The sequence below is a fragment of the Choloepus didactylus genome (assembly GCF_015220235.1).
Source record: "Choloepus didactylus isolate mChoDid1 chromosome 25 unlocalized genomic scaffold, mChoDid1.pri SUPER_25_unloc2, whole genome shotgun sequence".
Lineage (NCBI taxonomy): Eukaryota > Metazoa > Chordata > Mammalia > Pilosa > Megalonychidae > Choloepus > Choloepus didactylus.
Genome location: NW_023637607.1, coordinates 4,299,333 through 4,314,668, shown reverse-complemented (window position 1 = coordinate 4,314,668; position 15,336 = coordinate 4,299,333). Strand labels below are relative to the sequence as shown.

General features: G+C 52.0%; 2 protein-coding genes across 3 annotated transcripts; both read right to left on the bottom strand.

Moving 5' to 3' along the window:
* Nucleotides 1-7,355: 7,355 nt before the first annotated feature.
* Nucleotides 7,356-9,620, bottom strand: TRAPPC5 (trafficking protein particle complex 5). The gene is made up of 2 exons (XM_037824417.1): nt 9,473-9,620; nt 7,356-7,987 (listed from the first exon to the last, which is right to left on the bottom strand). Exon 2 carries the CDS (start codon nt 7,972-7,974, stop codon nt 7,408-7,410), a length of 567 nt encoding a protein of 188 aa, XP_037680345.1. The 5' UTR covers nt 7,975-7,987; nt 9,473-9,620; the 3' UTR covers nt 7,356-7,407.
* Nucleotides 9,621-10,268: 648 nt separating this feature from the next.
* Nucleotides 10,269-13,140, bottom strand: MCEMP1 (mast cell expressed membrane protein 1). 2 transcript variants are annotated; one of them, XM_037824427.1, is made up of 7 exons: nt 12,901-13,140; nt 12,433-12,522; nt 11,785-11,922; nt 11,624-11,674; nt 11,387-11,524; nt 11,044-11,149; nt 10,269-10,955 (listed from the first exon to the last, which is right to left on the bottom strand). In XM_037824427.1, exons 1-6 carry the CDS (start codon nt 12,950-12,952, stop codon nt 11,088-11,090), a joined length of 531 nt encoding a protein of 176 aa, XP_037680355.1. In that variant the 5' UTR covers nt 12,953-13,140; the 3' UTR covers nt 10,269-10,955; nt 11,044-11,087. The 2 variants fall into 2 exon arrangements, with proteins under 2 accessions (XP_037680355.1, XP_037680354.1); XM_037824426.1 differs by having other exon boundaries at nt 11,044-11,109; nt 12,901-13,124.
* Nucleotides 13,141-15,336: the final 2,196 nt, after the last annotated feature.

Here is a 15,336-nt window from a genome sequence, read left to right as displayed (position 1 = left end):
TATGCCTAGCATGTTCTTTGGGCTTAGGGCTGCCTTGACCCAAGCCCTTCAAGAGCTGGGTTGGAACACAGCCCAAAACATTCTAAGTCAGAGCTGTATGACCGGAACCTGCCTGACCACAGCCTCCTTCCTGTCCTCTCCCATCTCTGTCCCAAACTGGGACCCAATCCCACAATCCCACAGCTTGTTCCACAAGCCCCCCACAAGCCCCCTACCTCATTCTCCGCAGGGGAAAACCACCCTGGGCCCCCTACTCCCAGCTTATAAGTTCTCCTGCATCCCCTCCCTCAAGGACCAGCCTGTGTCCTCGCCTCCCTCACTCATTTTTCTGGCACCCTCTCACTGCCAGGCCACTGAACAGAGCTGGCTGGGCCATTCTAGCCTCCTTCCTCTGCCCGTAATCTGGCCCCTACCCCATCAAGCCCAGGAAACTACTATCACCAGGGTCCCCAAGGACCTCGGGCAGCTAAGCCCTAGACTCCTGCAGTTCCTGTGGAAACCTGGCTTCCCAGGCACCACTCACTCTGGTTCTCCCACCTCCTCCTTCCCCAGGGGTCCAGCCCCTCACACTGAGCCACCTCCTCCAGGCCACCAGTTTCCAGCTCTGCAGTGACCCCCAGACCTCCCTCCTGAACTTCAGACCCCCAAGTACCAAGACCTGTGCACCTGGTGGCCTCCGAGTCACTGTCTGTCATGGCCCAAGAGGACTTTTGTAGCCTAAGGACTAAAGAAAGCACCGGACACGTTCTGAGACATGAGCTTTTATTATAGGGCTTACCTGCAGGGTGGGGAAGTCAAGCCATGTTGCCCTGAAATCAGGAGCTTCTCTGAATGGGTTCAGGAGCTGCTCTGAATGGCAGTCAGTTCAGAGCACAATGTGGAAATAGTCTGCACTTTGGGGGGCTGAATAAGCTGGTTATAAGGGCTCAATGTTCCAACAGGTATGAGAGCATAAGGCAGGGAGCGGGGACATGCAATGTAGGGAGGGGTTGATTGTAATCAACAAGGAGGAGGGGAGGATTATAGAGATAACAGTATCTCAAGGAGTCTCAGGGAGGAGGTAGTTTCCAGTATAGATTATAGCTTAGCATCTGATAGTACAAGGAGAATAGGTCAAACCTCAGCTCTCCTAGGTCAAGCAAACTGCTGTGTGAAGTTTTCAAGACACTTGGGGGCCAGGGACTCCCGCACTGCCCCTCACCCCAGATTCAGTCTGTCACCCTGATCACCCCCTCTCCCAGCTCCCCTCCCCTCTTCCCTCTCTCAACCCTGCCTTTTATTCCCTGGCTACTTCTTTACGGCCTGAGCTATGCTACACCCTCTGCTATACCTGGTGGGGGCTCAATGTTTCCATTTGCCCTGTTGAGGTGAGCTTCTCAGTGTGCTGAAGCCCACCCCAGTTCAGCCCTTGTGCTGGGATGACCATGCCCATGTGTCCCTGGTCTCCAGGTCCATGCCACCCACCCCATGCAGGTGGACTGAGCATCCTAAACAGCAAATCAAAAAGTTATACCCACTCCACACTTAATGCCTTTTTACTCCTAAGCAGGGAGGGGGACCCAGCTGAAAGTACCTGCAGTTCCTTTGCAAAAGAGACTTACTTGTTCAGGCCCCAGGGGCAAAGGGAGCAGGGAAGATTTGAACAAGTTTCCCAAGAAAAGCCTAGAAGGACTTACCCTGGGGAGGAGGGGCAGTGGTGGGGTAGGGGGTAGAGGGGCAAAAGGGAAAGGAAGTTTCCCTGATATATAATATTTTAATTTTTTTAACAAAGCAAATTGTTCATGTACCCATTGTGCATTTTAAAAATTAATTTTAAAACATCTAAAGCTTCCAGATGAATCTGATGTGTTCCTTCCCCTTGGAGAACCAGGTCGGCAAGGATGGTCTCTGGATCATCCAGCCACTCCAGGGAACTTGTTAGAAATGCAGATTCTCAAGCCCATTCCAGATATGCAGACTCTGAAACCCTGAGGGTGGGGGCAGCCACCTGAGCCTATCCAAGAGAGCAAGCCCTCCAGGTGATGCCACCCAAGTATAGGAACCAATGCCCAACAGCACTGCTTTGCAAATGCAAATATACCAGGATCATCTGGGGACCTTGCTAAAATGCAGACTCCAATGGTAGGTCTAGGTGGGCCCAGGATTCTGCATTTCTGACAAGCTCCCAGGTGATGTTGGCACTGCTTGTGCTTGGATCCCCAATTGGGGTTGCAAGATGTAAGAAAAGGTTAAGTGTAGCTTTCACATAAAGGCAACGTGGAGTAGGGAAAATGGAAACCAAACAAGACTGGCCCAAATGGGCTCCTTGGTTAAAGGGAAGGAGAGAGTCCCTGACATAAGCCCAGAGTTGGTGCCAGCTATAATCAAAGGCGGGAGCTCTCAGTGGGAAATTTAAATTGCATGAGCTCTCTCAGATAGGTTATACAATTTAAAATCCCAAAGGCGGACTAGTTAGCTCTCAGATAGGCTGTACGCTCTGGAGTATCCAGCCTGGAGAAACAGGGAAGGGACTTGCGTCTTAGACTTAGGATATAAAATGTTGCTATGGTCTATTGTTTGGCTCGCCTGCCACGTTTCTGGCTGTGCGTCGGTTTTTGCAAGACTGTGAACAAATTCTTTTCTCCTCCACAACTGGGTGAGCGTTTTTAGGTATAATGCTTGTTTCTAACAACTTGAGGGCTCATATGGGATCCGAAGCATCGAAGGGGACCCCCGGGATGGAAGAAGGGAAGGTGCGCCCTGCTGTTTGAGTGTTCTTGGACTCTGTCGTTGAGGGCCTGCCTCTGACTGCTGGTGAGACCCAAGATCAGTTGCTTAGGTCTGCTGATTATGGACAAGAAAAGGGGAAGGAAAAATGTGCCTCACAGCAGCCAGGTAACTCTATGCATAGACCAAGGTAAGAAAAAAAAAACTATTAAGTATTGCCTTGGTGGGTGGGACATTCTGATGAGTCTGAGGCTGATCCTAAGGGAAAGACGCCCAGACAAGACACAGAATGGGGAATAGAGGCAGTTGGCCGCCTAAGAATAAAGGGAAGGGGGTACCTTTAGGATCCCCCAGGAACAGTCCTCTAAATAGTCCATTGGGGAACGTGTTGAAACATTGGGCTGAAAGTGATCGGACCAAGGGAAAGAATAAAAGAAAAATGGTCAAATATTGTTGTTATGTTTAGACAAAAGAAAGCATTTTGCCACCCGATGTATTCTGCCCAAAATACAGGGCAGATAAGGGTTGGCTCTGCGCCGATCTCATGCCTTATGTTAATGAAAAGAAACCTTTCTCCAAGGAGGAATCTATGACATGTGCTGACTGCAGGGAAAGGGGACCAGTTTTTATCCCATAAAAGTTAAAACCCCAGAATCTTCTGGAATTAAAACCTGGGATAAGCATTCACCCACCTTATGTTTCCACTCCCCCACTGGAGCAGGAACCGTTGAAGCCTGGGGATTTGGTGGGACTAGTCCATGCCCCCGGGGCAATCAGAGAGCTGGTCAGTGCCAGCTGCTCCACTGGTTACAACCCACGACCAGTTAAGAAAAGAACTAAAACAGTGTAAGAGGGATATCCAAAAGTTTCCATTTCCGGAGGCTCCTAAGAAAAGGAGGGTAAGAATCATTAATGGAAGACCCAGCGGGGCTAGCCAAACAATGAAATCAATTCTTAGGCCCCAGTTTATATACCTGGTCTGAACTTACATCTGTACTAAATATCCCCTTTATGGTAGAAGAAAGGGGAACAACAAAGAGGTTGGCTAAGAGAGAAAGGGAGAGGCAGCATCCACCCGGAATAAAACTGGCCGTACCCAAATCCCCAGCAAAGCCGTGGAGGTTGAGGTCTGGAGGCAAGAGGTCTGAGGCTGGGAGAGGGGAGTGGCCCACATGCATGGAAAGGGCAAGTCTGCCCGGGAGGTTGAGGGTGTGCCTTCCACCTCAGTGCTCTGGAAGAGTTTTGCCACCCCAAGCCCCAAAGAGGATGGAGCATATTCCCAGGGAATTGGGGAGAACCTGGCCACCACCCCACTGTTCAGAGAGGGTAGAGGCAGACTGTGGGTGGCACCCCGATGTTTGAGGAGGGTGAGGCCGAAAAGGTGGTCTCCCCAACATGTGGATATGTTGGAGTACTCACCCCAGCATTTGGAGAGAAAAGGGCTGCCATGAAAGCCTTTGGAAAGGGTTGGACTCCAGCTCTCTCAATCCTCAAGGACACAACATTGTTCTACTAATTGACTCTCAGACTTCGAAACCTAATGGAGTTTGCCCTGCGGGTTTTAGGAATTGTTTTGTCCCTTAAACCCTGTTTTCCTTTCAGTTTACCTGCAAAGGTTAAGAGATCAGCTGAGAAAACACTCAGGAATGGATCCTAATGATCCTGTGGCCCGGGGAATGCTAAAGGTCAGCATATAAAGGGATTTTGGCCTAATATTCAGAAAAGATCCAGAAAATGGACAAATGGCTGGATAAGCCATTGGAGGAGTTATTAAGAGGGTCTACAAGGTAGGGAGGAAACAGAGGCGAGACAGAGAAGTGGTCAGGGCCAGTTGAAAAGAAAGAAGGGGGATTTGTAGCATGGAGTATTGGGAGGGAAGAGGGGGGTGGATCAAATCTTGTGCTTGCATAATACCTTACGTTCAGCCTAAATATGAAATTACTTATATTGGTTGTAATGTTCCATGTTCAAAGTGTAAAAAGTTCCATCAAATTGATTGTAAATGTAATTGAGGGCTTAGAATCCCAAAACATGCAGCTCGATGCCTGTCAGGTAATTAATGGTGGGAATTTAAAACATCAGCAACAATTGAGGGAGGAACATTAAGTATTTATGTGTGCAAACTGTCCAGGTAGAGAGCAAGATTGTTGGGGGCGGGGGTGAACATTTGGGAGTATAACATGAGTCACCTGACCCATGTTACTCTTGGAATGCTGTTTGGTGGACAACACAGTATAAGGGATGGGTCTCACCCATGTTGGAGGGAAAACCATTAAGGGAAACTTGGCTGGACTCCAACTCTCCAGTTCAAAATGATCCCAAGGTCATTAGAGTACTTGAGGCCAGAAACTTAAAGCAGACCATAGAAAAAGAGGCAGGTTACAGAGATACAAATGCCTGGGTAGAATGGGTCAAGTACACCATCCAGAGTCTAAACACAAGCAACTGTTATGCTTGTGCATAGCACAAGGCCGACCCACTGCACAGATTGTGCCTTTCCCCTTGGGTATGGAAAAGCATGAAAAGGAGTTTAAGTGTATAATACTCCTCTTTCAAAACGCTACTCCGGGTGAAAGTTATAGTACCTTGTCCTCCCTTTTCCCTCCAGTCCAGAAGGGAATTGTCAAGGCCATACCAGCTTCTCACCTTGGTCCCAGAAACCACTCTCCCTGTCTCTCCAGATGGGAAGAAGGGCTGCAGGATCTTGAAACCATGGCCTTGTGTACACGAGTGCAGAACATGAGTAAGGATATTCCTGGCAACTTCTCCAGCCTAACTATACCCCGAGCAGACCTCTGGTGGTACTACAGGAAGGGCATCCTCTGGCCAACACTACCTGAAAAGTGGGGAGGAACTTGCACTCTGGTTCAACTGGCTATCCCATTCACCCTGGCATTTGAAAGTAAAGAAAAAGTACCAACCCAAGGCAAAAGAGATAATAGAAATGTACCTGGTTCCTTTGATGAAAGAATTTATTTAGATATATAGGGGTTCCCTGGGGAGTTCCAAACGAATTTAAAGCTAGAAGTCAAGTGGCTGCAGGATTTGAATCGTTCTTATTCTGGTGGGTCACCATCAATAAAAATGTGGATTGGATCAATTATATCTATTATAATCAGCAAAGATTTATCAACCATACCAGGGATGCCATTAAGGGAATAGCAGAATAGTTAGATGCCACTAGCCGAATGGCATGGGAAAACAGAATGACCCTGGACATGATGTCAGCTGAAAAGGGAGGTGTCTGTGTTATGATGGGGGGAAGTTGTTGCATGTCCATCCCCAATAATACGGCACCTAATGGAACTGTTACCAAGACTTTACAAGGCTTAACAGCCTTATCTCAGGAACTAGTAAAAAATTCTGACATTAACAACCCACTCACAGGGTGGTTGGAAAATTGGTTCCGGAAATGGAAAGGAATTGCAACGTCTGTTTTAACTTCCCTTATCATTTCAGCATGAGTGTTCACAGCGGTTGGGTGTTACATTATTCCGTGCACCCAGGGGTTAGTTCAGAGATTCATCAAAAATGCCCTAACCAAGAATATCAGCAGAACAATCTATACACCCTTTAAGGAGAAAGATCCCTATGATGAGGAATGTGAAAAAGCTGCTAGCAAATTTGAGAAACTAGAATGTGAAAACTAAAAAGTTTAAAAAGAAAGAGGGGGGAATCTGTAAGAAAGGGTTAAGTTTAGCTTTCACATAAAGGCAATGTGGAGTAGCGAAAATGGAAACACGACTGGCTCAGATGGGCTCCACCGCTAAAGGGAAGGAGAGAGGTCCTGACATAAGCCCAGAGTTGATGCTAGCTATAATCAAAGGCAGGAACTCTCGGCGGGAAATTTAAGCTGGATGAGCTCTCTCGGATAGGCTGTACAATTTAAAATCCCAAAGGCAGACTAGTTAGCTCTCTCAGATAGGTTGTACCCTCTGGAGTATCCAGCCAATGGAGAAACAGGGGAGGGACTTGAGTCTTAGACTTAGCATATAAAATGTTCCTATGTTTAGACTTAGGATATAAAATGTTGCTATGTTCTATTGTTCCGCCTGCCTGCCAGGTTTCTGGCTGTGCATCCTTCTTGCAAGATCGTGAATAAATTCTTTTTTCTCCACAACCAGGAGAGCGTTTTTAGGTATAATGCTTCTTTCCAACACAAGAGTCTAAAGCAGGAGTCAGCAAACCACCACCTGGCTCCTGTTGCACTGGAAGGAGCCACATGGCTCCTTTATGTACAGTCTACAGCTGCTTTGCTGGAGGAGTCAGACCCAGACCCTCTGGCCTGAACTATTTACTATCTGGTCATTTACAGAAAGGATGCCAACCTCTGGTCTAAGGATTCTCTCAGCCTTATCACCCCACCCCCACCTCTCCAGCCTGCAGATGGGCTTTCAATTGTGATTCCAGAATGTGCCAGCTTTGCCCCACCCCAGCCACACCAGTACATCTTTCTGCCCGGTTTGCCTCCCCACTGCACCTGGCTATCTGAAAGCCCCAGCTGGGCCAGACCCCACCCCATCCCCACCTCCCCTCAACACTGTCAACACATTTGGGCCTCCGCATCCCTCACCAACCTGGGGCAAGGATCTGGGTCAAGGTGTTAAAAGACTTCCTGAAGCCCCCACACAAGACACAAGACACATCTGGGAAGAGGACTCTCTGCATCCTTTATCTCCGGGGTGTGGGGAGGGGGAATGCTCAGCGGCCCTCCAGGGCCCGGTCTCGGGCAATGACCGCCTCCTCGAACTTGATCATGAGCGTGGTGCCCTTGTGCCAGTGTGCTGTGACCTTGGCAGGGAAGCCGCTGTGTGTGAGCACCGCCTCCACAATGCCCGCCGTGAAGCTGGCGCAGTTGAGTGTGCTGTTCTCCTTGGGCACAGAGATGTAGGTGTTGATAAGTGGCTCCCGCTCAATGATATAGAAGGTGCGCGCATCATCGTTGGCCTGCTCCAGCTTGTCGGCCTCCTTGCCGAAGAGGGCCTTCCACACCGCGCCCTTGACGAAGAGCAGCGCACCCAGCACCTTGGTCTCGCGCCGGGCACCCTTCTCACGCGCCACCAGGGCATCCAGCACGCGTGCACCCACCTGGCGGCCCAGCGCGGCTAGACGCGCCTGCAGCTCGGCCACCGAGAAGACACGGCTCTGGCAGTGCTGCACCAGCTCGGAGAACAGCAACGCGAAGGCGCTCAGGCTCACCTCAGTGCGCGGCCGCGCCAGAGCGCGCTCCAGCAGCGCAGACTTCCCGCGCGTAAAACGTGCCTCCATGCCGCTGCCACCCCTGCAGGGAGAGGCAAAAGCAGGCGGGTCAAGGGCGATGGGGAAGAGGCCTGGCTGGGTGGACAGGAACTAAGGGAGAGCGCTGGGAACTGGTCCCCCACCATCGCGCCCTTCTGCGCTGACTTCCCACAAGGCAAGAGATGGATGGAAGGCAAGGGGACACGGGCCTGCGCCTAAGGAACTCCTCCAGTTGCGCCTAGCTACCAAAGGATAAATGGGGGATAAGGACTTCTACACTTGGAGGAGTAAGGGTTTGGATGAGGTGGGAGGAGAGGGGGACCAGAAGGAAAGGCTGGAAACTACCTGTCCCTTGCGCCCTGGGCAATTTCCAGTGCGTGAAAAGCGCCTTCATGCCCTCTTGGCCACCAGTGATGTTAACTAGAGAACCAGTGCATGGGGAGACCAAAGGCAAGGGAGGGGACAAGGATAAGAAACTCCACCCCACGGACAATCGTTCGCCCCCCACCGTGCGCCCGAGCAGCTGCAGTGCTGACTTCCGGCAGGTGAAGTGAACCCCCTATCACCCTCGGCGGAAAGCCAGAGGAACCGGGCTCGGGAAGGAGGGCTGTGTCAAGACGAGCGGCCGGGAGGGATGGGGGTTTGAGGAATCCCGTACCCTTGAGCAATGCCAATTTGTTACACAAGAAGCGCGCCTCCTCTGCAACGTGATGGGGCCTGCGTTCGAAGGAAAGACTGGGTGGGGGGCCCGGAGAAGGCGATGGGAGTCCCCCTATCCCCATGGATGGTGAGAAGCTAGAGGGATGGGGCGGGCTGTCAGACCTGGGGTTTTGGGAAAGCCAGGAGGAGGCGCTGCGATCCTCCCATCCCAGCGCCAGAGGCCACTGCTGTCGGAGGGGAAGATGGGGAAGGGGCTGTTGGTGAGGATCCCTAGGGGGCGCCGAAACCTCCCCTTTGGGCCTCTGCGGAGGGACAGGGGTGGGGTGGAGCAGCGGATTGGAGGATCTTAGGGGTTCCGTGATAGCCAACCCCCCCCCCCCGCCCACTCGGAGGTGAAGCCGCCATCCGGGGTGAAATCGGGAGTGGTAGCTGAGAACCCTGCCCCCACCATGCTGACACCGGGCGGGAGGGGCCTGGGGGTGCCGAGACCACCCCATCCAGGTCTGCCTCCGGAGGCAGGTGCCCTGGGGACTGCGGGACGCCGTCGCCCGGGCGGGCACGGCCTCCGAGGGGAGGGCTCAGAGCGCGCTAGATGGGAGGGGTGTCTTGGGACCCTCCCATTGGGCTGCGATGGGAGTGGGTGAGCTGAGCCAGGGCCGCCGAGGTCCCTTCGGGAAGGTGGGGAGCGGGGCCGCGATCCAAGAAGGAGCCGACCCTCCTCGAGGCCCTCCTGGATAGGCTGAACCGAGCCGAGCGGGGGCCGCGGACCCCGAGACCCTGGCACAGGACCCACAGACCGCGGGGAGGGGTAGAGTGCGGACGAGGCCGGGCGAGGGCAGGGGTCGCGGGCAGATGGGGAGGGTCTCACCAAAAACTGCGGCCGCCGGCTCGGCCGAGCTGCTTTACGGCGCCGTAAAAGGCCCGGCTTGCGCAGGCGCCGCGGTGGGACCGGAGCGCGCGCGCGGTGATTCCGAAGGGCGGGCACGTGGGGTCGCTGGTGTCCGTGGGGCAGGCCTTAGGGGCGCGGCTCCCATCGCTGTGCTCCCCGCGGCCGGGAGCGGGATGGGGGTGGCCTCGATGGGCTCATGCTCGGGTGGAAAGTTGCCCGCGTGGACACCTGCTCAAGGGCACACGTATGCCTTGGGCTCACGTTCTCTTAGGGGTTCATTTACATCCTTGATCCGTGGGCATAGCACATTTAGGGGCACATACCCTCATGGATACACACTCAGGAGCACATATACCTCGTGGGCACACACTCGCGGGTGCATTTACACCCGTGGGTATCTGCTTAGGGGCTCGTGTATGTCCATGGGTCCATATAGGCTTAGGAGACATCGTACCTCTCAGGCTATGCACACTTGGGGGCACACGTATACTCGGGAGCACAGGGGCACATGTACATCTATGAGAAGATACACACTTGGGGGGGGGACACACCATGTGCTTGTGGGCACAAGATTGGAGGCACAGCAACTCAATTCATGGCCACACAAGGACATACGCAGGGCCTCCATTCTCAATTTCCCAGCCCTTGGTTTCTTGTCCACACCATGTGTGACTGGCCCCAGCCCCCAGGTTTGAGCATTTACAGACTCTCCCCATCTGGTTCCAATGCCCCCACCACCACCACCAAATCCCCAACAACAACTCCGAAAGCCACGTGATTTTCCCTTGGATTTTATCTTCATGAGTCACAAAACACAAGTGCAGAAACAAATGGACACACGCATATATGCTCTGAACACACATGGTGATGTAATCACATCAACAGGCTGCATTCGCATTGACATGCACCCATTCACAATAGCACAGGGGTACACGTTCGTAGTGACACGTTTCATGGTGCATACCACACACCCCCACTGCGCCATGCTTGCACATGCAACATACTGCAACACACACACATATTTAGGCTTGTGAAGCAAGCACACAACAACATGTCGCCAGCACCCACGTTCACAGGGACACATTTTTGTGGTACTCACTGACAGCCACCCACCATGACATGGTTACACTCACAACATGCAGCAGTGCACACAGGCACATCACAAGTACAGTGAACCACGCATGCATACTACACTCACTGTGCCATCCAGGCTCAGAGCAACACATTCCTGGGGGCTGTGCTGAAACGCCCACTCTCCAAGAAATGCTTACACAACTCCACAACACTCATTCACCATGTCACATGAATTTCTATATGTGGGAATGGGGGGGTGGGCGGGGTGGGTGAGGCAGGTTCAGATTGGGCTGGGACCTCCATTTCCTGTCTTCACTGGGAGGTGCAGCCCCTTCTCCAAGCTGCAGACTGTTGCTGTAATGTCTCCTCATTTATTGAGGCATGGGCTCTGGAGGGGCAAGAGACCCAACGTCAGACAGTAGCTGGAGCCGTGTCTGGTGCTGTACCCTCGCCCACCTCCCCCTGCCCCAGCTTACGCTTATTCATCTTCTTCTCCAGTGTCTCAGGGATTTTCTCTATGCTATTCTTGATTTGAGTCACTTCTGGGGTAGGAAGGGGCAGGAGGAAGATGGGAAAGAGCCTCTGACAAGGCCCCACTATCATTGGAAAGCCCCTCCCCATCTGACCCCCAACCTGGGCTGCCGCAGAGTCCCCAGAGCATTTAAGTACCTCCTGGGTGAGTCTAAGGGCAACATCCATCACCCTGCAAACCCTGGGGAAGCAGGGACCCCAACATGCCACCACTGATTCCCCAGCACCCAGCCCTGTATTAGGCTTGGATACAGATTTGCCAACTGGAGGCAAGATCTGCAAGGGCACCTGCTTGAAGCTTCTCCAGTTTCCCGTTCCCTTCCCGGAAATTGGACTTGATGAAGTTCTTGGTCTCCTGGATGTCCTCCCGGAGAAGTCCGCTGCCCGTCTTCTGCTCCTCCTGACATTCCCGCACCAAGTTGGAGTCTGAGGGCATGGAAGCAGGGGTGTCTGTCTCAACCCTACTCACCCAGGAGCCCCTACTCCCTCCCCAACCTCCTGGGCTCTCTCAGGTCCCCCCCTTACTGTTCCACAGCTCCTGTTTCAAGGCCAGCAGCTCCTGGGACATCTCGGAATCTGTCAGGAAGGGACAGGAGGACCCATGAAGCTGGGAAATACTGGGCCACCGCAGCTCCTGAGGATTCCTCTCTACTGCCCCAGGCCACCCCCCAAAAAACACAACTCACTCTTCACCAGGACCAAGGCTGAGAGAATGATGCAGAAGATAAAAATCACAGCAAGAAGAATGTACAGGCTTGTGATGGCTCTGTGAAACCAGTGTGGGATCTTGGCAAGGTCTGAAGATGGTGTGGACTGGGTGGGGACTGGGGCAGAGAGGCAGGCCAGGTGACCTCCAGCATCCAACACCTCCCTCAAACCATTAAAACCTCTGTCACCTACATTCACTCTTCCCAATACCACCAGAAGCTGTCCCCACCAACCGCAGCCTCACTGTCACAGCCAACATTGACACCACCAGCAGCCCTCTCATCTTCACCCTCACCAACACTGTCCCCATAAGCAAGCTTCTCACAAGCACCATCACCAGCCCTATCACCTATGCCTTCCTGATCGACCACATTGTCTCCTACATTCACTGTCCCCAGCATCATCACCCAAACCTCCACTTGACACCATCACCAGGTCTCCAGCACCATCACTAACTGTTCAGATAACTACCACCAACACCCCCTGCAAAGCTATCCCCAGCTCTGTCACCGTCACAACAGATGCCACCACACCCCACACCCCACACCACTGACCCCAAGCTGCACCCACCACTGCCTGCAAGGACCTCCCACCTACTGCTTCCCAAGGTTGAGGCATGGGCTTACCCTGACTCTTGGGTGATGAATGACAGCCCCTTGGCTGGCCCTGGTTTCTGAAGGTCAAGATGACATTCTCATAGTCAGGGTCATCTGCACCTGTAGGGTGAGTCAGTGGGAGGGGTTGTAGAAACCTGCCCAGGCTTTAGCAGGGGAGGGCTCAGAGATTCTGAAATCTGGCACATCCGAATTCTATAGGGTATGCCACAAGCAGGATACTCCGATGAAGGTGTATTCTCCTGCACATAAATATCTGGTGGTAAAAGATAAGGTCAGAGGAACTAAAATCTTGGTTAAGCAGAGGGTGTTTGAGGGACACACACACACACACACACACACACACACACACACACACACACACACGTAGACACATCTTAGGCAAGGGAAGGAGCCAGCCTCTGGGCTCGCCTTACCTCTCCCATCTGAACCTTTCCTTCTTGGTTTCTCTCCTCTCCTCCCTACCCCAAGTTTCCTAACCTTTGTTTTTGGCTGGGCCCTTTTGTTTCTTGTTGAATTCTGCCGTCTGCATCTTCACCTCCTAGTTCATGAAGTTTCCTCAGCCTCCATGGTCCCCGACCTGCCGATCTGTCCACACACATCCCCACCCACCGGAAGACGTCAGGGACAGATGAGGAAATATTGGGTGGAAGGGGGAGGAAAAGGGGGCAATCAACTCTCTTCAGGCACCAAGGACTCTCCCATCGTCACCCCCTAGATCAAGACAATCTCAGGAAACCAGAGGTCTTGAGGAGGGCCAAGAAAGGAATCCCCTAGCCTCAGAGATGGACTAAAATGGTGAGGAACTTAGTGGGAAGCTGTGTGTGTGTGTGTGTGTGTGTGTGTGTGTGTGTGTGTGTGTGTGTGTGTGTGTGTGTGTGCATGCGAGTGTATGTGGGTACGCATGCACGTGTGTGCGTGTTTCTTTCTCAGGAGGGAAGCTGTGGGATCTCAGAGCCCCACCTTTCTACTAGGGCAGCTGGGCTTGGAAGCAAGAATCCTGGGTCCCCAGACCTCCCGCACCCAGTCCCACCCCAAGAAGTTCTCCTTCTCTGAGGCCCGGTGGAGGAAGGTAACGGATGTGAGGCAATGGAGCTAACCACTGGAACTCCACACCCATCGCTGGGGCAGAGGCTAAAACCATTCGCCCACCCCCTGCTTTGAAGGAGCCTGGAGGCACAGGTTCTCCCCCACCCCAGGGACCACAGACCCAGGCACATTCCTAAACAGCCCTCCCACCCCCGCCAGATTGTGCACAGACTGTCATCCACACATCTGCTCACATACTCAGACTCACACGCACTCCCTCACTTGTACACACACACTGCTGAATAGCCTCATTCACACTTTTGCTCACTGATGCACATCATGTACTCATTTGCATACTTGTACACATGCTAACACAGAGAATATACATATTTATGCACTTAAGCACCAATAGTCTGTCTAGAAGATTCATTATGGAAATTGATTCAGGTGACCATGGGGATTGGCAATTCTGAATTCCATAGGGCAGGCTGCAAGCTGGAAACTTCAAGAAAGGTGATTCTGAAATCTGGCACATCCCAACTCTGTAGGGTATGCCACAAGCGGGAAATTCTGATGAAGGTGAAGGTGTATTCCCTAGAAGAAGCTGGCTGACCAAAGAAGAGGCAAAAATTCTTCTTTCTGACTTCTGGTATCCTCAGTTCCTGCTTTAAGGCTTCCACTGATTAGATGAAGAGACTCCCCTCATTGCTGAAGGAAATCTCCTTTGTTAGTTGTAGATGCAATCAACTGACTATAGATGCCAATCCTTTTATGAAATACCCACACAATAACAATCAGACCAGTACTTGCTTGACCAGACAACTGGATAACATAACCTACTCAAGCTGACACATCACAATGTCTTAAATTAACCATCACAATGTCTTAAAGCTTTCTTTGTGTTTATCTGACTTTGAAAGTTGGGAATATAAAGGGGACAAAGTATATAGGGAGTTTTCTCTAAAGTTTAGAGTTTAGGGTCTGGGGGCAAAAGAGCACCATCTCATATCAGTGAGGGGAAGAGAGGCTGTGAGCACCTGAACCCACCTTATCTGGCCCCAGTTTCAGTGATCCTGCCCAACTCCCATGGCCCCTCATTAGGGTCAACAGGGAGGAACTGGAAAGGGAATTCCTGGGTTGGGGATCTGGGTGGGCTCCAAGGATCATCTTAGGTGGTAGTGTCAGTGAAATGAGGATCCAGGACCCCACCTTATATCACCCATTCTCCAGCCCCTGGAGTGTGCTCCTGGAGACCATGACATTTGAATCTGGGAGTCCCTTTCAAGATTGGGCACTAGGGATTCTGAAGTCTGTTATCTGCATCTTGAAGGGGCTGGATTTTAAGACTCCCGGACCAGGATTCCCAGGGATCTGGACCTGAATCATCTGGATTTGCATCCCCAGGGAGCCGGAGCAGGGATTCTGGGGGTTTGCCTTCTAGGGCATTGGGTGCTGGTCCAGGCGGGGATGGGGCCTTGATGTGGGAAGCCCCTGGGGCACGTATGGGCCTGCATGTCCCTGTGCCTGCCCCATTCATGGATCTGTCTATAGTTTTGTGGGTGTGTCCACATTCCAAGGGCCTTCCTATGTCTGTGGGCACACGTGTGGTGGGTTTGTAACCAAGAAGTTGGGATTTAAGAAATGATTATGATTACCAAATTGATATACAGATATTTGTTTTTACCTTCTAGTGTATTAGAATAGTGAGAAGGAAATACCCAAAATTGTTGAATTGTAATCCAGTTGCCTTGATCTTTGATAATGACTGTATAACTATACAGTCTTTATCTTGTGAACTTGTGAAACTTTCCACTTGTACCCCATTTATCTGTTGTTGTTGTTGTTTTCATCTCCAGAGTCTTATAATCACAAAAGCAACCCCAGAAA

Coding starts and splice junctions, on each gene's coding strand:
- MCEMP1 (XM_037824426.1), bottom strand. CDS start 12,952: ATGCAGACGGCAGAATTCAACAAGAAACAAAAGGGCCCAGCCAAAAAC. Junction 11,675..11,784: donor AGCCTTGGTCCTGGTGAAGA/GTGAGTTGTGTT, acceptor CCTTCCTGACAG/ATTCCGAGATGTCCCAGGAG. Junction 11,525..11,623: donor GAAACAGGAGCTGTGGAACA/GTAAGGGGGGGA, acceptor CCATGCCCTCAG/ACTCCAACTTGGTGCGGGAA.
- TRAPPC5 (XM_037824417.1), bottom strand. CDS start 7,974: ATGGAGGCACGTTTTACGCGCGGGAAGTCTGCGCTGCTGGAGCGCGCT.